We start from the raw sequence: 19,081 nt of genomic DNA, 5'->3' as shown, positions 1-19,081 counted from the left end.
AGGTTTTCCTACCTTATAAAAAATTTAAGAAAACTTTTATTAATAGTGCATGGACATTTATATCTCTAGAAATATTTTTCTACATCTTTGCCCCTATTTGAATTCAAAAGCCTTATACTTGTCTCTTAAAACCCTAAATTAATTTAAAAAGTTACATTTATTTCAAACTCCCTAATTTCTTTATTTATTTTTCCTATTTAGAGCTTATTAAACATTTATATTTCAAACTCAATATCTTTTTACCTTTTAATCACTAAATCAAAATAGTTCAACCAAAGTTTAGAATATTGCACAAATACACAACATCCAACACATTTATCATCTATATATACAAATTATTTAATAAAATATTATACAAACAATAAAAAATACCGATAATAATTTTTCTCAAAGGGCTAGCTATTTGCACGCGTTTTAATCCCTAGTTACTAGAAAGTATAGATAATTGAACATAACTTTTTGATCATTATTTGTAACTAATTAAAATTCTTTTAGTGTAACACCATAAATAATCGAACATAACTTTATTATCGTTAATTGTAACTAATTGAAATTGTTATGTGCAACACCATAGTATACTTGCATGTTTTCTGCAAAATTTCGAACATCGCCAACTGTCATCACTCTATGATTCGGTCGATGTTTTGAACAATTGGGTAAATGGTACAGCCTAAAGATGGTTCACTTAGACACTACAACATTGATGATCACCAGAATATACATATATACTCAAGTGTAGATTTATACAGAAAAGGGATCATCTATGAAATTTTCATTATTATTTTCACATCCTGTGGTAAGCCATGGGCTCACATGTTAGTCCCTCGCATTTTGAGAAGCCGACAGAATCGATCGATGAAAGAAGCATCCTTGATTAAAACACTTGCTTTTGAACCACTTAGCTCAAAGGATGTATTGAAGACACATTTGTGTGCTACTTATCGATCCTATTGAACAAGTTCCTTGGTCTCTACTTTGCATTCTTCCTTTCCGATTTTATAGCCTCATACGACATCATTACCTCTTTAAATTTTTCTTCAGCAACCTCTGTAGTACCAAAGATATTTGTTAGTGAGCAGCAAAAGAGAATTACACCAAAGGCTAATGTAAGCATTCGACTCGACGGATATAACTTCTCACCTTTATTACCCTGGTTCTGATCAGGGTGGTACTCCAATGCCTTTGCCCTGAAGGCTGACTGCAAGGTTAGAAAAATATAATCATATCTCACACCAGTGTTAATATCCGATAGTAGTACATTAAGTCACATCATGATTCATGCTCATCTTCCCTCACTGAAATTACTAATGCAACAAAAAATAATTATACATGTCATAAAAGTACCAGGAAGCTGAAGCTATACAATTAAGCATAACTTTTTTAACAAAAAATTTAGTGCCAAAGTGTACATAAATTAAACACGAACTGGAACTCAATCACATATATTTCAGTAACTAGAATAAAAGGAGAATCCAGCAAGTCTTACCATGGGTTTGGTTTTGAAAGGGGGAGGAAGAGAAAAGATGGGTTCATTTCCTATATATGGATATTATTTGTGGAACAAGAGTCGAGGGATACGGATCACACAGTTTAAGGTGTGCTATTGAAACACAGTTTACAGAAGCAATGGAGGAGGGAAAGAGATGAAAAAGAGAGGTAATGGAAGGGAAGGAATAAATGGATTTGTGTTTTCCTTTAAACCTTTGAAAAGGGCTTGTGTTTGATTCCAAAACTTTGGAAGGAAGGACTACCTTTGACAGGATTTTGTTTAAAATTGAAAAGAAACTAGATCCTTCTATTTCCCTTGACTCTTCTAAAAACTATGCAATTGTGGCGAGAGAAATTCCAATGAGAACTGAAAACCAATTTCATCCCATACTAGTAAAGCAAATAAACATTAAAGTAAAGCGTATTCATTTTAGTGTATTACGAGTACACATATTAGCAACTCTTTATCCTTGATCTGTATTCAGCTTTTCATGAACAAAAGACTAATAATCATGAAGTTGCATTAACTATACAATTTTAAATCTCTTGAAGTAAAATTATTTTAGGTAAGTTATCTAATTTAAAAAGCACAGAGAGAAAAAACCACAAAAAAATAATCAAGTCGTTTTTTTTTTAACGGGAATAATCAAGTCATTTTAGCAAAATCAAAATGGCTTAAAATAAACAAAGAATCAGTTTGAGAAGTTGCAAAATTACAAAAGTGCCACTACTGACATGATAAGCAGCTTGATCGTTCAATTATGATGATCTAATGCCCCAAATTAGTTCTCATTTAGGGTGTGGTATACAACATTTAGGGAAAAAAAAAGGTAGTGCTGGACATTAAATAAAAAAAAATGGTCTGTTTTGGGTCATGGATTTCATAATACTAGAATTGGGCTAATTAACTTGTTTAGATAATTCAAGAATTTGGATTTGCATTTAGCCAAATCCGAGCCTTTAGAGAAATAAGATTGTTTCGTTGAATTTGAAATTCCATCTTCATTCTCCAATGTTGCCATCTCAATTTCTTATGTTGCTCTCTCCCTTTCTCTCTCCTTGGCAACCATTAGAGGAAGCTAAATATTTGAAAATTACTTCACAAAACCACTAACAGTCAGAGTTCTTTTTTCTCTCCTCTCCCAAACTAATTCTCTTTCCTCAATCATCGTCCCAATCACCACGACTCTCTCTTCCCCCGCTACCACCAACCTAACCACCACGATTCTCTCTTCTCTAACTAAAATCGCCGCAGCATACAACTTCTTCCTTATGCTAATTAAGATTTTGAATACTTCACTAGTCAATGGAGCCTTAACCTTAGAAAAAGATTTTTTAATTGAAATTTGATCTAAATCTTTGTTAATTATGCAACACACATATTTCTCAAAATTTTAGGCTTTATGATTTTTCTAATTTTTTAAATTCAAAACAATATCCATTATTGACTAAACATCTTACTCCTGAAAATTTCAATACCTTGATTCAAATTCCACTCACCTCCTAATATAATTTGGAATTTTGAAATGTTGTAATTGAAATTCTGATGTTTCCCAGATACATGTTAATGGATTGAATTACAAGATTACAAATTCAGAAATTGAGTTCCAGCATTTGAAATGAAATTCATGCTTCCAAATGCAACCTTAAATAAATTTGCAACATTATGAAAGCATTATGTACCTTTATCTCATCATCTGTGTATGGTTTTGTTCTTAGCCTGCAAATATGAATAAGACAAGTCAATTTGACAAAAATTAACAGTATGTTAAATATACAAATAAAGCAGTTACATGTCACTATGCATCAAAACCAAGGAAATGATTGGAAAGTAAGAGACTAAAAACATGGAACCCTGTAATAAACAATAAGAAAAAAAAATAGGATACATTTCTTGTACAAAAAAGGGGAGTTGGATTGATGTATATATATAATGTGACCATTGTCTTAAAATGGAATAGACTAAAGTGCAACAATTATTCGAAATGAAGGCAGTATGTGAAAGCACATATAAGAAACAAAGTAGATACAAATTCAGACTTGTAAATGGCCTGATCTTTGTAGTTGAGGGCACAAGTAAACAAATTATAAATCCCATATACCACAACTCCAAGAAGTGAAAGTAGAATGTGGTAGGACACATCTCAATTAGACATACTCACAGTTTCTACATTATTCACAGCAATGGAAACATTTCCCCCCACCCCCCCAAAAAAAAAAAGACAAAATTACAATAATGGAACCAAAAAAAAAAAAAAAACACTTAAACCTTCTAAATAACTTCAAGCTAAAAAATTCAAAAGGACACCTCCATTACTTCAGGGAAAAAAAAAAAAAAAAAAAAAAAAACATATATAACCAATAAAACCAGGCTGTATGCCTGTATGGCAATATGGCGCACATTGTATCCTATAAAATGGTCAAATACTAACACACAGTAACAAGAGTAGCAGTTACAATCTTTACTCTCTCTTTCCCCAAATAAAGTTTTCATTTCTCACTTTGGGTTGGATCCACAATTCCAGATATACAAAACTAATTAAATAACTCCTAACCTGCAATTTATATTCAAATTTTTAATCAACAAATGTTCACTTACTCTCATCAAATAATAAAAATAATTAGCTAAAACTTATTTTTCCTACACTTATTTTAACTTATTACCTGATGTAAGTGAAAATAAAGTGGACATAATAGGACCTAACATCTTTGCTTTAGATAATAAGCTAAACTCCATTATAATTTCTCACTTGAATACTTTGCGCCTAAGAGCAGTGACATTATTTTGGGATGTTAGGAGTATTAGATAAGACATTCCAGAATTTCTAACATATATTGATCATAAAACCATAAATTTTTTAATAATTAATAGTGACAAATAAAATTGACTCCACATCGATGAAGAGCAACTCTAAATTAGGAGCAGCCACCACCACATTTAATTATTACATTAACTAAATGCAAGCCAAAAAATAAATAATATATATGTGTGTGTATGTGTGTGTGTGTGTGTGATCCATCACTATTTTAGTAAGCTAACAGTCAAAGCATAATCAATATAGTAAGGAAAGAAAACAATTCAGTACAGCTCAATCAAACAATAATCATTAATTTTTGGGGAAATTCTCTTTGGCAACACTGAACTTTTCCTTCTTCTCTTTGGTAAAAATCAAAATTTTTCATTACCATTGGTAACATTATGTTTTTGTATTAATTTACTTATAACATTAATGATCCATTTTTATTAAATTCTTAACCATAGATAAGGTTTTTTTAAAAAAAAAAATAATTAAAATAATTTTTTAAAAAAAAACCCAAACTCCTTCCACCCACCCAACCACCAGCATACTCCCCTACCGGTGCCCGACCTCTCCCTCCCCCAGCCTCCTGCCACCCCACCGGCTACCCCCACCCGCATCTCCTCCCTTTCTCGTCCCCCATTTCCCCACTCCGACCATGATCCCAATCCCGATCCCGACCCCACCACAAACCACCTCAAAAGAGGCCCCCTCCCCTGTTTGTCAGCCCCAAAAAACCCTAAACCTTGCCTAAAACCTCCAGAAATACCCTAAACCATTTTCTAGGTTTGGTTTTAAAAAACGGGGTTTAGGGGTTTCTAGGCTAGCAAAAAGGGGAGAGGGTAGGGGTGAGGGGGCGTCACTTTTCGAGGTGGTTTGTGGTGGGGTCGGGGTGAGGGAGACCGAGCTTCGGCTGGGCTATTAGGTGAAGAATTTAATAAGTAATTATTTGTGAACAATAACACAATGTTACCTATGATAATGAAAATTATTATTTTTACAACAGAGAAAAGGAGAAAGTTGAGTGTTACGAAAGTGAATTTTCCTTAATTTTTTAATCTATACAAATTGTTAAGCTAGATGATCTGATCCTCTTCTATCCTTTTTGCGAACTCATCATCCCAAATGCCCCTTAATTAATTAAAAACAATAGTACTTGCTTTTCTTTAAAAGAGAGTACTTGCTTTTCTTTTCCTTCACTTTGGAACCACACCCATAGGAAAATATCCTTGGTCACCTAAGTCCTTGATACACCCCCAAATCCCCCTTCTTCGTGAAGCTGTACCAAAAGGCCACCAACATGGGAGCATATTATTAGTGTTAAGACTTACTCCAATTGGACAATGACTAACCAAAAAATAAATTTCTTTGTGGATAATAAGTCTGATGAACTCTCCCATTAAATAAACTTAATAAACATTGTAACAAACAAAGTCATTCACACAAAAACTTTATGAACTACAGATGGCAAGTCAAGAGAGGTAGCACCATTTAAAAACCATTCCTAATCATATGGAACTTATTGATATGGAAATCTTCATTTAAATCTAATATAAATTAATTTCCTTTATTTCAATTGTAATTCAGTTCAAAAATGAACTTAACTTCCAATTTAAAAATAAAAAATACAAAACAACATTAATAACACATTTAATAATCGTCCAAGCATGCTCCTATTTTTGAATTCAATTTTAAATTACTTGTACTGCATAATGTAGTTCCAAAAATATAATGTTAGGTCAAGGTAATAAATCTTTATCACTTTTAAGCTCACATACATCAGTCTAAGCAGTCGCATAATATACCAGAAATCAGGATACACAGCATACAATACAGTACATGGTTTAGATAAGTCAAATGTCATTACCATACAATCAAGGTCTTGCCATTACATTTAATATGAATACAATCCAAAAACAAAGGCTCTGTTCTCTTTGCCTTATATTTGCTTCACATAAGTTATTTTTGTTGAACTTAAATTATTTTTACTTAACACATATTATTTATACCGAACATAAATTAGTTTTACAGATTAAAACTCATTTATACTGATTCTCTAATCTCAATTATATTTGTTCTTTGAAGTTACTGAGATTTACTTGTTAAAAATTATTTTTACTAAATTGAAATTAATTTTTGTTGAACCTAAACTTATACTATCTCCGTTTTTTATTAGTTGACAGGTTTTGCCTTTAGCACTATTCACAAACCTCCTTTTGACCATATTTTGTGATTTATATGTGAAGAAAAATATAGTCAAGTGGGATCTTGTTAGATTCATCACAATGTATATTTTTAAAATATAAACTTTTTATAATTTTTGTTTATCGGTAATTAAAGATAATAATGATTGAATTTGTGCATTACTAAAGAAACGTGTCAACTAAAAAGAAACACTAAAAAGAAACGAAGGAAGTATTTACTGAATTGAAATTATTAGTAAAATTATTTTGGAAAAATGGAATCTAAAAATTCAACCTTTGGCCGGTCTGACAATAAAAATTCAACCTTCGTTTAATCTCACAAAAATCCAACCTTTGGCCGGTCATCAACAAGTAATGAATCTGTATGAATCTGTTGGAGAAGGTGGGGGGCAAAGGTTGGATTTTTGTGAGATTAAACGAAGGTTGGATTTTTATTGTCAGACCGACCAAAGGTTGGATTTTTAGATTCCATTTTTCCAATTATTTTTACAAAAGATAATTTTTTTTAAGGTGAAGAAAACATTTCCTAACTCGAACATAGTGTAATGGAATTCTTGCGTAGGGTTCCAAGACTTCTAACACCCCCTTTGGTTGCGTTAGGTGAGACACATGTCTTCACACAAGATTTTAACTTTCCTTTTACAGAATTTATGAGAAAGCACCATCAAATGAGACATGTCACATCTCTTGATGTCAATTAATTACATCAAATGAGACATGTCACATCTCTTGATGTCAATTAATTACATATCTTGATTTCTCTCTTCGAATACTAAGAATTCGCTTGATAATAGGTGCCACATATGGCACTTGCCATTGGGCCTTTTTGCCACATTTCATTGTGGCATTAGGCTACAACAATGATGGTGCTGGGAAAAGAGGGATAAAATGTGCCTAGCTTCAAAGTTGATTTAACCTCTAAGGGGATGTTTGGTTCACATAGTGGTATGGGTTTGGAATCAAGAATAAAATTAGGGTGGGATGAGGTTGGAACTTGATACATAATACCATGAATTTGGTTATCTTTGAATTATTTTTATTTGAGTATTAAAGGCATGGTATGAGTCTCACCCACCTTACCCATTGGGTCTCTGAACCACAAACCTTGTGGGTTTGAGGTATGGGTATGAAAATTAGAAATCTTAAACAAACACGAGGTATGGGTTTAACCTATTCTAAACCAATACCTCATACCTAACTTGACCAAACACCCCCTAAACGGGTTTGGTTGTGGGATCTTTTGTAATAAGAGTAGAAGATCATCCTAATATCATATTTCAAAAAATGGGCACCTTTCTAAGAAGTAAGGGCCCAATATATTTTCATATTGGAATAGAGAAAAAACTAATAAATAAAGTTGATTAGTAATAAAAGATGAGGGCAGGTCTTAACAACAACTTCTTTAACAAGATTTTGATGTATATTTGTCTCTTTAGGTTTTGATTTTAGAAATTATTTTCCTCTAATTGTTAATATCTTTTCATCCCTAATAAATTACTCCCATGTCATATAAGCAATGACCTATATGAAATTATCATCAATTCAGATGCTTCCCTTACATATCGTAAGTTCCAACGGATGAACATAACTGATTTTTCTCTTACCTGTCAAGGCCTAAGACTGCATAGTGGCGAGATAAAGAATAAGATCCACGGTGTTGAGGCGTTTGTTTATAGTTTGCCTTCCGATCTCTAAAGGATGACTCAGCTGTCCAATACCAGTCTTCCCTCTGAAAATGTTGATTATACCCACCAGTCTCATTATCTCTCCAACTCTCATAGCTTCTTTTATACTTGTTTCTCTCTCTATTGAACACACTTTGCATACGACGTATACGCTCCTAAAAAAAAAAGAGAAAAACACAGAAGATCGTTAATAAGGCACAAACAAGAAAAGTAAACAATAAGGAAGACAACAAAAACGGCTCTCCAATTGAAATATGTAAGAATTTAAAAAACAGGAAGTGTGAAAATTCACTCTACACAAGAAATTGCACCAGCATAAAATTAGTTAGACACCAAACATCTAAGAACACAGCCAATTATACTCAGCATAACAAACATTTTAGAGAATGCAACAATAGTGTGAAGGAAGAGGCAAAGTGATGTATAATATAACTCAATTAGTATCATCACTGCTTTAAAACACAGTTGATTTAAAATATCAATCAAATGGGCTTCAAATAAAATTTGGAAAGTTTCAAATTTCAACTTAAGATAATAAAAAATTCTTTCACACACACCCATTTAGCAAGCATCTTACCTTATCTTCGAAATCTTGAAACAGCTGAAAACCTCCTCCATGCCTCCTCCTGGAAGGAAGCAAGGAGCAGGAATCAGCAAATGCACTCATCTATGAACCAAAGGTATAAGAGAATGCATCAGAACCTAAAACGTAAGATAGCAAATCCCAAGGATAACCTACAAAATAGGAAATTTTGCCAACAACTACCATTAAAATGACTACTTTTGAGAACAGCTATCATTTAAATATTTCTTTTAAAAAAACTACCACAAAGTCACAAAAACTTTGAATAGCACTACCACTATCCGGTTGAAAGAGCCTATTTTTAAAATTTCAATCAATTGTGATATAGAAAACAAGAGCTTTTGATAATCAAACACAATTATAGGTCAATTATCTTTAATTTCTCAATTAAAAAGGTTTACGGTAAAAAAAAAAAAAAAAAAAAAAAAAAATTAAGGACTTTACGAAATTAGGGGATTTGGGGCAATTGAAGTGTATTATCCAATTTAAGGTTAATGTAAAGCAATATTGTCATTTAATTTGGGTTTTTTAGAGGGCAATTTTATAAAATATGCCCTCAAAACGGAGATTCTTGCTAGAAACAATAAATGTGGTAGTACTCAAAGTTTTTGTATTTTTATGGTAAATTTTTCAAAAAATAAATTTAAATAGTAGTTGTTCTCGAAAGTGGTTATTTAAATGGTATTTGTTGCCAAAATTTTCCACAAAAATAAGCTGACAAAAAACTCAAGAAATGCACTCCTCAGCCACTACGTGGGAAAACATCAATAAGATAAATCAAAAAAAGACAAGAAATTAGAAGGAGAAGTGTTTATACTATTCTTAATAAGCATGTGCCACCTTTTATCAACTAAAAAATTAAAAACTCAATCAAGCTGACTACAAAAAGGTCAGTTTGGCAATTACAATTTAATTTCGGCAGGAACTCATTCAGAAAAATCCATAAAACAGAATATCTTACCACTCTCTCCAGCTCTTCTTCATATTCTTCTTGCATCCGCTGTCTGTACCTTCTACGTGCTTCCTCCTGGAAAGACGATCTAAAAGAACCACTTCCTCCTTTCTGTGATTGCATCCTGGACATCTATTGAAACAAAAACATTGAAAAAGGGGTCAAGGACATGATTGTTAGAATAGCAATTTCAAAATAAATGATCGATTCTGATTCTAAGTAGGATCTTAGTTTTGCATAATCTTATAATCCTATCAAGATACTGGAAAAGTATTTGATAGGTCACAATCTTAATACAATTTTATAATTCTACCATCCATTGATTTGATCCTTCGATGACAATGATAAAATCATTCTTACATGCTATTGTTCACTAATCGAATTCATATATGACCTACATATGTTGTTGATAATAACAACCTTCAAGTTGATAAAATCCAAGAAATTCACTATATACTTCATAGCAGCTTGATAAATAGAGTTAAAGGATGATTTCTCGTACTTTAAACCTCAAAGATGAATGATTATTTTTTTGAGAGAGAAAAATAATCATTCATCTTTGAGGTTTAAAGTACGAAAATATCATCCTTTAACTCTATGTATCAACATAAACTAGCCTTCTGGCCCGTGCAATGCACGGATCATAAATAGGTATACAATATATATAATTATTTTTTAATATATTTATATTGGCAAATGAATAGTTTATAGAGGAGAAGAAGAGGTGAAAATTAAATGCAATTGCAGTAGAAATTAAACTGGAGGAAAGTGAACCAAACAGCCTTCAATCATTATACATGTATTGAATTAAAGTTTTTTTTTCATATGAGAAAAGGGATTAAAAAAAAATAAAGATTAAATGAGGTGACATGTGGCATTGGAGAAAAAAAATGAAATGTACATGTGGCATTATAAGGATGATGGTTTTTGTTTTTAAATACTAAGTATAGATAGATGATTATTAGTGTTGTACAATGGTATAATCCAAATTTTAGCGTTATGCAGAATCTTACAATTCTGCAACTTGATTCTACAATTCACTTTTAAGCAATCCCAGGGGATTAAAAGTAGAATCCCAATCTTAACTACTTTGGTCAATGGAAATCTGCTCATATATTGCTTTTAGAATTTTGTTAATTCTTTTTCCTTTGTTACATTTAGGGTTATGTGATGCCTTAGACGTTCCAGACTGCCTTAAAATTATTCCATCTCCCTCAAAGTCATTCTACTAATTCCCCAGGGCTGCAAAGGATGAATTGTAACCTCTATCAGTTTTTGGACACTTTTGTTTCTGGAATTTTGGAGAATTCCCTCGATTAAGTAAGCTTAGTCTATACTTGGTGATACATTTGTATGTATTATTTTGCTAAAAAGGGGAAAATAAAACAGATGTATATTTTTTTTTTTTGAAACAAAACAGATGTACATTATTCATATCATTTACATGCTACATTTTTAAAAAGAAAAACATTCTACAATTTCTCCTCCCAGTCTAATCTATGAGTAAGTGATTACTTATTTTAGAAAAGACACAAGGATCTATAGATGGAACTTTTTGGAAATCTCTCCACATTTTTCTTAACTTTTGAATTTATATTGCAAGTTGATTTATGAGACACAGACACGAACACAAACTCCGACACCTAAAAAAATGAACTAGTGTAACATCTTTCTAAACAGTGGGTAATTTACAAGAAACACTCAAACAAGAGCCTTTCACAGTAAATACATATAGAAAACAGTATGAGAATGACTTGAAATCTTAATTACATTGTTATTAATTCATCAATTGGTATATGCTTTTGATGAGTCTCCATCTCTAAGGAATCTTCTTCCAAGTCAGAGGAACCCTTAATTAACACAACGGTTGATGAATTGCCTTCATATGAGACTACAGATTCTTTAAGCTTAATTTTTATTCAAATGGAAAATCCAACTTTGCATATATTAGGCTTATACAAATTGCAATTGCATTGTCGTAGAAATGGATTGTTACAAACAAATAGACCAGATCCCGGCTAATGCAGTGAGGGTATTTTCAAGTAATTTGCATTAATGAGTAGAAGCCCTAACGACATTTTTTTTAAGTATAAAAATGTATCCCTTCACACAATATAACCAAATCTATCAAAATAACGGTGGGTAACATATTTGGTAAGCAAAAAATTACTTAAAATATTTTGTTTATAAGATATACAGCTAATCACTCAGATATTTTGGTCAAAATAAATAAAAGAACAGATGTAACAGGTGAAAAACGTTCTAACGTAGCCAATTACCGTTCTGTAATGGACGGCAAGGGAAAATGGACATGATTTTGTGACAGCATACATAACGTGCAGAATGACACATCCAAAAATTCATTATAGAAAAGTCGTTCTGTTGCTGATTACGCATGTTAATATCTTACTGTTAATATGTGGGTTATACATCTGTGCTATTTTAGTTCCTAAGTTTTACTTTGGGCCTAAAGGGTCCAAATTTGGTTGATGACTATATAGGCTGGATGTTTAAACTTAAATAATTTCTTTTATGAGGATTGTTGCAAGTAAAGACTACTTAATCTCCAGAGTAGCCATACATTATAGATACTTACTATCTGTATAAATTTAGAGTGCATTTTGGCCTTTATTTTTGTGAGAACTCAACCTCTTTTTAGGCCACTAATATCTCTATTTCGGGTGTCTTGTGTTTATTATGCTTTACATGGGTGCTTCAATGTTTTTAGTGCATATTGAAGTGCTTGGATGCACCTCAATCTCTTCTTTTAACAATTTTGAAAGGAAACAAAGAGGAGGAAAGCTGAACTTATTTAGCACATTTGTGCTTAACTGTGAACACCCATGCACACTTCAGGTAGGGAAGTAGCAGTAGCACCAATTTACTTGAAGATTTCACTTTGGTACGTCAGTGCCACTTATGGTAGAAGCATCTTGAGTTATTGAAAGAATCCAGGTTACACCTTCATATCGTATTCACCACGTCCATGCATACTTGTAAATCAAGTGTCCGGTTTCTGCAATGTTGTTTTTAAGCAACACGGACAAAGGTGAGGGATAAGTCCTCATTGTGCAAGCATAAAATCTTGCTTGATAATTATCACGCCTCTTAGACTGTGCACCAAAGAAGGCTCAATCCAACATGAAAGAAGTGGTGAAAAAGGAGGTTTTGAAAGTTATTGAAGCGAGCATAATTTACCCTATTTCACTAAGTGGGTTAATCCACTTGAAGTGTTTCCAACAAAATAAGGCATGACTATCATCAAGACTGAACAATAAATGAGGCCATTTCTAGTCACCAGATGGAGAATGTGTATCGATTCATTCAATTGTAGAAAACTATACATATCCACCTGGAAGGGCTAATTTTGAATCGAAATTTGAAAGAATTCGAGCACGTATCCATTTAAATGTGACTCTAACTAACTAATCTCTCTAATTTTTGATCCATAAAGGGGAGAGAAAAACGATCCTTTCGGGTGTATTTGTTTAGTTTTCTATAATTAGTACACATTCTCCATTTGTTGACCATAGAAATGGACTTATCATTGTCGGTTTTAATGATAATCATGCCACCTTTCTTGGGAAAGACTTGAACTAGATTAACCCACTTGCCATCAAAAGACACACTATGCCTGCATCAAGACTTTTCAAAACCCCCTTTTTCACCATTTCTTTGGTGTTTGGATTGGGCCTTCTTAGGTACTTAATTTAAGAGGCATGATATCACCAAGCAAAATCCTAAACATGCACAATGAGGGACTTATCTCTTTAATGTCATAAATGGTGTACCGAATGACACTTAAAATAACTAAGAAATCCTCTAAAGAAGTTGACAAGAAATCATAACAATCACAAAAGGGCATTTTTTTAATGTGATTGGGTTTGAGATTTTGAAAATTTCTTTATGAAAAGCCATGTGCACAAGAAAGCTCCACACCCCCTTCACATTAGTTTGGAGGCGAGAGACAATCAATGAATTCATTTTGGCACGATTAACCTTGATGCACCAACTAGAAACCACATGACCAAGCAAAAATCATTCTTCTAACATAAAATGACATTTCCCCAAATTAGCACAAAGTTCACTTATCGACTAATGTTTAACTTTTTCACACAAATTTGCAAGACAAGTAATATAAGGTGAACAAAAAACCAACAATCCAACCATAAAAACTTCTACTGATGAATCTAGCATATCGGAGATCATGGCTCGAGTGATCAATAGAAACTTCTTTTTAGAAAGGTGTATGCAAGAGTTATGGTCATTTAGGGGTTAATTCTAATCGCATTAGTTCCTATTATTTGAAGCCAATGGAAGTCTAATTGCTTGCCTAATTTAGGATAATTGTTCAGTTTGTCCATATTTGGAAGTTTTGGTTTCATTTTGTAGTCCCATGAGGCCATATATGTTCCTCCCATTCTCACGAAATGAAACTCTACAAAAGAATTATGTTCCATTTTATGTCTTGTGTAAAAATGGCACAATGAGCCATAAGTGCTTTTAAGACCAAGGTTGATTTCAAATGCATTGCTACTAACAATCTCAAAACGGGTGAAATTTTTTCGAATGTCTAGCCCAATCCGAACCGAATCAACAATTCGAAATGCAAGATTAGATTTGAGTCATTTAACTCTTTTTTTTTTTTTTTTTTTTTGGAAAATCCAATTACGGGATTTAATCGAATTGAGGGTGTTGAGATCCAAAAAATCTAATTAGACCAAAATTATATAGATAAATAATCAACCTTTAAGAGTTACAACATGTTGGTGTTATATTTTTAGAATGTTAGTTAAACTCTTAGGAGAAATATATAGTTTAAGACTTAAGTAAGGTTTGTGGATCTTGAGTTTAGAAAGGTTATTTTATTACTTGTGAACAAGGTTCTTGGTCATTATGCTGAAAAAAAGAATGATTTTATTAATTTGGATTTTTGGATTGGATCTAACAAAATTAGTCATAAATCGGATTGAATTAGATTGGACTCGGTGGAAATTTATAGTGGATTGGACTCAAAATCCAAATACCGAATTCTAACTCAGATATAATTTGAACTTGGCCGAAATCCAAACCAAAACCAAGCTTTCACTCCTAATTCTATGATGTAGCCATGCTTAAAACAATATCATCTATTCAACATGATTTGAGAGCATGTTAGTTTATTCAGACATAACAAAAGGCATGGAAGAAAGGAGATTGAAAAAAAAAAAATTGATAGGCTGCTGGACAGCTAGATGGAGTTGTCCCGGAAAAACGTGGTAAAACGCTCGGTTGTCAAAGACTCCTTGTTGGTCATACAAATTAGCTGAACTGGCACACCAAATTAAATCTTCTGATATTTCCCTTATCACTCAAAACATTTAAGCCTTGCACTAGCAAAAAATGTGGAGAAGGGTACGTGCAAAATCCCTAGTCTCTTCTTTTCACTAGAAAAGGCTGACATTAATTCAATACTGAAGCCTATGCATCAAACACACATCAACAATTTAACATTAATCATTAAGGAAGCCAATAAAAAAAGCTACAGTTTAGACCAAGCAACTATTTATTGATCTTCCTACTTTACAGGCTTCATATATGTTAACAATTCAATATTTGTGAAGTGTGAAAACTATAATCTATGGAACCATGAAATAATAAAGAATTTCAAGATTCAAAAAAGCTAATAAATTCACAAGTATTAACAGATTATGAGCTCATTCACCATCTTCATTTTAAAGTAGTTGATTTTACCTGGGCAGAAATCCAGTCAACAGTTCGTCCAAACTGTCTCAGTTGTCCAACCTGCAATAATGTCAATAACTTCAATTAAATGAAAACATAAAATAAACATGAAACTTATTCGCATTAATTTTCCGCTCATTCCTCAGGCCTATAATTCAAATAAACTTATGATTTCATCTTCTGTCAAGTATCAATTATACTACCTCCGGTCCAATTTACTTGCAACTATTTCCTTTTTTGGCCGGTCCACATTACTTGCAACTTTCCCATTTCTTTCCTTTTTTAGTAACTTTTTAGTGGTAAAATTACCAATTTACCCTTACTTTTTTTTTAAAACACCCCAATTAAAATACTGATTTTATCTAATTAGCTTAAACCCTAACATTAATTAAGCTAGCTATTTTCAGCAAAATCAACCCCTTTCCATCTTATCAGCCACCTTTAGGGCAATTCCAGCCACCTTCACCCTCCTTCATCTTCCTCCTCATCACCATTATTCATCAAATTTCTACTTCTTCCTCATCCCCATTTTTTTTCTCTTTCCTCCTTCAATTTTTCGTCTGATCGTGTTAGCGGTTGAGATTTCCTTCATTTCAGCGGCGATTTCCGGCGAGTTCCAGAGTTTGACGGCGAAAAATTGCGCGTGAATCGGCGGTTTCTCTCTCCTCTCCTTCCTCGTGGTTTAAGATCGGCAGGGATCGCGGCGTCGTGGCTTAAGATCGGTGGCCTCGTGGGTTTCAAATCGGTGGGTTGGGGTTGGTGGTTTCGGTGTTTGGTTTCGGTGTGCTGGGTTGGTGGTTTCGGTTTGTTGGGTTGGTGGTTTCGGTGTGCTGGGTTTATTAAAGATTTTTCATCAATCGCCAAACCTTTGACTGAATTACTCAAAAAGGATGTTGCTTTTAACTTCAATGAGGCTTGCCTTGAGGCATTTCATAAGCTCAAGGAAGCTCTCATCTCCTCTCACGTTGTGCAAGCTCTGGATTGAAGCTTGCCTTTTGAGCTAATGTGCGATGCGAGTGATTTTGCAGTGGGTGCCGTGCTTGGGCAAAAGAAAGAAGGAAAATCATGTGTCATCTACTGTGCAAGTAGGACTCTTGATGAAGCTCAAAAGAACTATACAACAACGGAGAAGGAAATGCTAGCGGTTGTGTTTGCCTTTAATAATTTTAGGTTCTATCTTATTTGCTCTAAGGTGATTGTGTACACGGATCATATTGCGGTGCGATATCTCATGACTAAGAAGAAAGCAAAGCCTCACCTAATCCGTTGGGTCCTCTCTCTTCAAGATTTTCACATGGAAATGAGGGACAAAAAGGGAGCGGAGAACTATGTTGCGGATCATTTGTCTAGGCTACCTTTTGAGAACAAAAATGATGTACCAATCAATGATGAGATAGGATTTGAAACTCTCATGGCTATGGCTTCAACATCTAGCCTTTGGTATGCGGACATCGCCAATTATCTTGCTTGTGGAGTCATTCCCCGGAGTTTTCTTCTCAACAAAAGAAGAGGTTTTTCAAGGAAGTGAGGAGGTACTTTTGGAATGACTCATACTTGTTCAAACAATGTGGAGATGGACTTTTTCGAAAATGTGTTCCGGATCATGAAATCAAAGGAGTTCTTGAGCATTGCCATTCACTACCATGTGGAGGACATGGGGGTGTTGATAAGACGGTGGCAAAAATTTCTCAATCTCTATTGTGGTGGCCAACGATGCATAAGGATACTCCCAAGTTCGTTTCACAATGTGATAGGTGTCAAAGAAGTGGTGGCATAACCAAAAGGGATGAAATGCCTCAACAAAGTGTCTTGGAAGTTGAGCCCTTTGATGTAATATTTCCCCTTATATAGGTGGCTAACATCACCCTAATCATTAACTATAAGATCCCTTGGATTATATTTAAATGGTCAAAATCAAATAAGTAAAAGGAAAATTTGAGAAAAATGTAATCAAGAGGCCACTTGACCCCATCGAGCAAAGTCACCTCATCGGGTGCAAGCTGAATATTCAAAATCTTTGAAAGACAACACGAGTTTGCCAAGAAATTAGCTTCATCCAATTGGGCAAATAGAGTAAAAAACACTCCTTCACATACTACTCTATGAGAAAAGTTTCGCCAATCCCCTAGGACAATCTCACTTGATAGGGTAAGCAATGCAAGATATAATCTTTCACGAATAATTTCTTACCTTCAAAAGAGCTTTTATTCACCTAAGCTACATCATTAGCTCATACTTCGTGTAAGCCTTTCCAACTGTTGTTGTTTCAGAGCAAAAAAAAAAAAAAAAAAAAAAAAAAAAAAAATCATCAACTTGGATTCGGGTCATACATCTATATTCAATCCGGGTTTAATGGATGATCCCCCATCGCTCATAACAGTCATAAGTAAGCTAATTGACTACAATTCTATTTTTATAGTACAACTAGAACTTAAAACTCATGAGCACACCCATTCTTCCAGGAGCATGAGCACAACCATTCCGATAAGAATAGGCGAAATAACCTACTCTAGACCAGGGAAAATGAATTCGACAGCTTTTGCTCACAAAGAATTGCAAAAGTTTATCTAACCATACAATAAAAGAACACAATCTAGCTTTGCAATTTTCAACATTTTGCAAAATACTTAAAAGTTCATTGCAATTCCCACAATCAAACAACCTAACCAATATATCATACGAACAAGATCAACCAAACTCAATTACCCAACAAGATTTATCAATAAACAATTCCCCCTTTGCATAAAAATGAGAAAATTCACAACAATTAACAATTCCATACCAAAGTTTAATCACCAATCATTATGAATCGAATTCCAAAGCAACAACAATTTCCAGGATTCAATTAAATGGAAATTAAATGCAAATAAATAGAAGAGCACTGAAATTGAATTGTATACATACCGCAAAAGTGGTTGCAGTGGCACCAATCAAACTGAAGAGTACAATGCCCCACAATTTTTTGTTGCCGTCTTCCTTATTGTGAAATTCGTCATCTTCCGCCATGTTCGAGCATGTCAATGTTGAAAAAACTTAAGGACTCCAAGTAATTGATGAGAATATAATCGAAAACCCTGATCGCATGCTTTCTGTTCTCACACCTCGAATTGGTATTTTTGATTCTCGAACAAACTGGTTTCACCGCCTTTAAAAGTTTACCTGGATTTGGTATTCAACTGTCTTGCACTCTTGCTTCACGTGAGTAGAGTTGTCAAAACACCCGAAAAAAAAACTATATTTAGAACTGTAACCGATCTGATTTGATCTGAGAAATTGAAGACCCAAACCGATCTGTGACCGAACTGAACTCAACCCGAATCCGAACATGACCCAATCTGAACTTAACCCAGCACCGATTTGATTTGACCTAAACTCAACCCGAATCCGATTTGACCCGACTTAAACTCAAACCGAACTGATTTGATCTGACCCGAGCTCAACCCGATTCGAAATTGACCCGGCAAATAACTTATCTAATCCGATCTGTTTTGACCAGAACTGATATTAACCCGACCCGATTTTAACTCGATTTATTTTTACGCGATCCGAATTTAACCCGACCATAATTAATTATTGACCTTTTTATTCAAGTCTTATACTACAGTACTATATTTACACATTAATAAGTTAACGTTTTTTACTACAAA

General features: G+C 33.6%; 1 protein-coding gene across 1 annotated transcript; it reads right to left on the bottom strand.

The window, feature by feature from the left end:
- Positions 1-509: 509 nt before the first annotated feature.
- LOC110732061 lies at positions 510-18,628 on the bottom strand. Its single transcript, XM_021911974.1, has 7 exons — positions 18,339-18,628; positions 15,444-15,494; positions 9,720-9,842; positions 8,095-8,330; positions 3,172-3,208; positions 1,141-1,198; positions 510-1,047 (listed from the first exon to the last, which is right to left on the bottom strand). The coding sequence occupies exons 1-7, from the start codon at positions 18,438-18,440 to the stop codon at positions 971-973; spliced, it is 684 nt and encodes a 227-aa protein (XP_021767666.1). The 5' UTR covers positions 18,441-18,628; the 3' UTR covers positions 510-970.
- Positions 18,629-19,081: the final 453 nt, after the last annotated feature.

The sequence above is a fragment of the Chenopodium quinoa genome, unplaced genomic scaffold (assembly GCF_001683475.1).
Source record: "Chenopodium quinoa cultivar QQ74 unplaced genomic scaffold, ASM168347v1, whole genome shotgun sequence".
NCBI lineage: Eukaryota > Viridiplantae > Streptophyta > Magnoliopsida > Caryophyllales > Amaranthaceae > Chenopodium > Chenopodium quinoa.
Note: the sequence above shows the minus strand (reverse complement) of the source record. Positions and strands in the feature narration are given on the sequence as shown.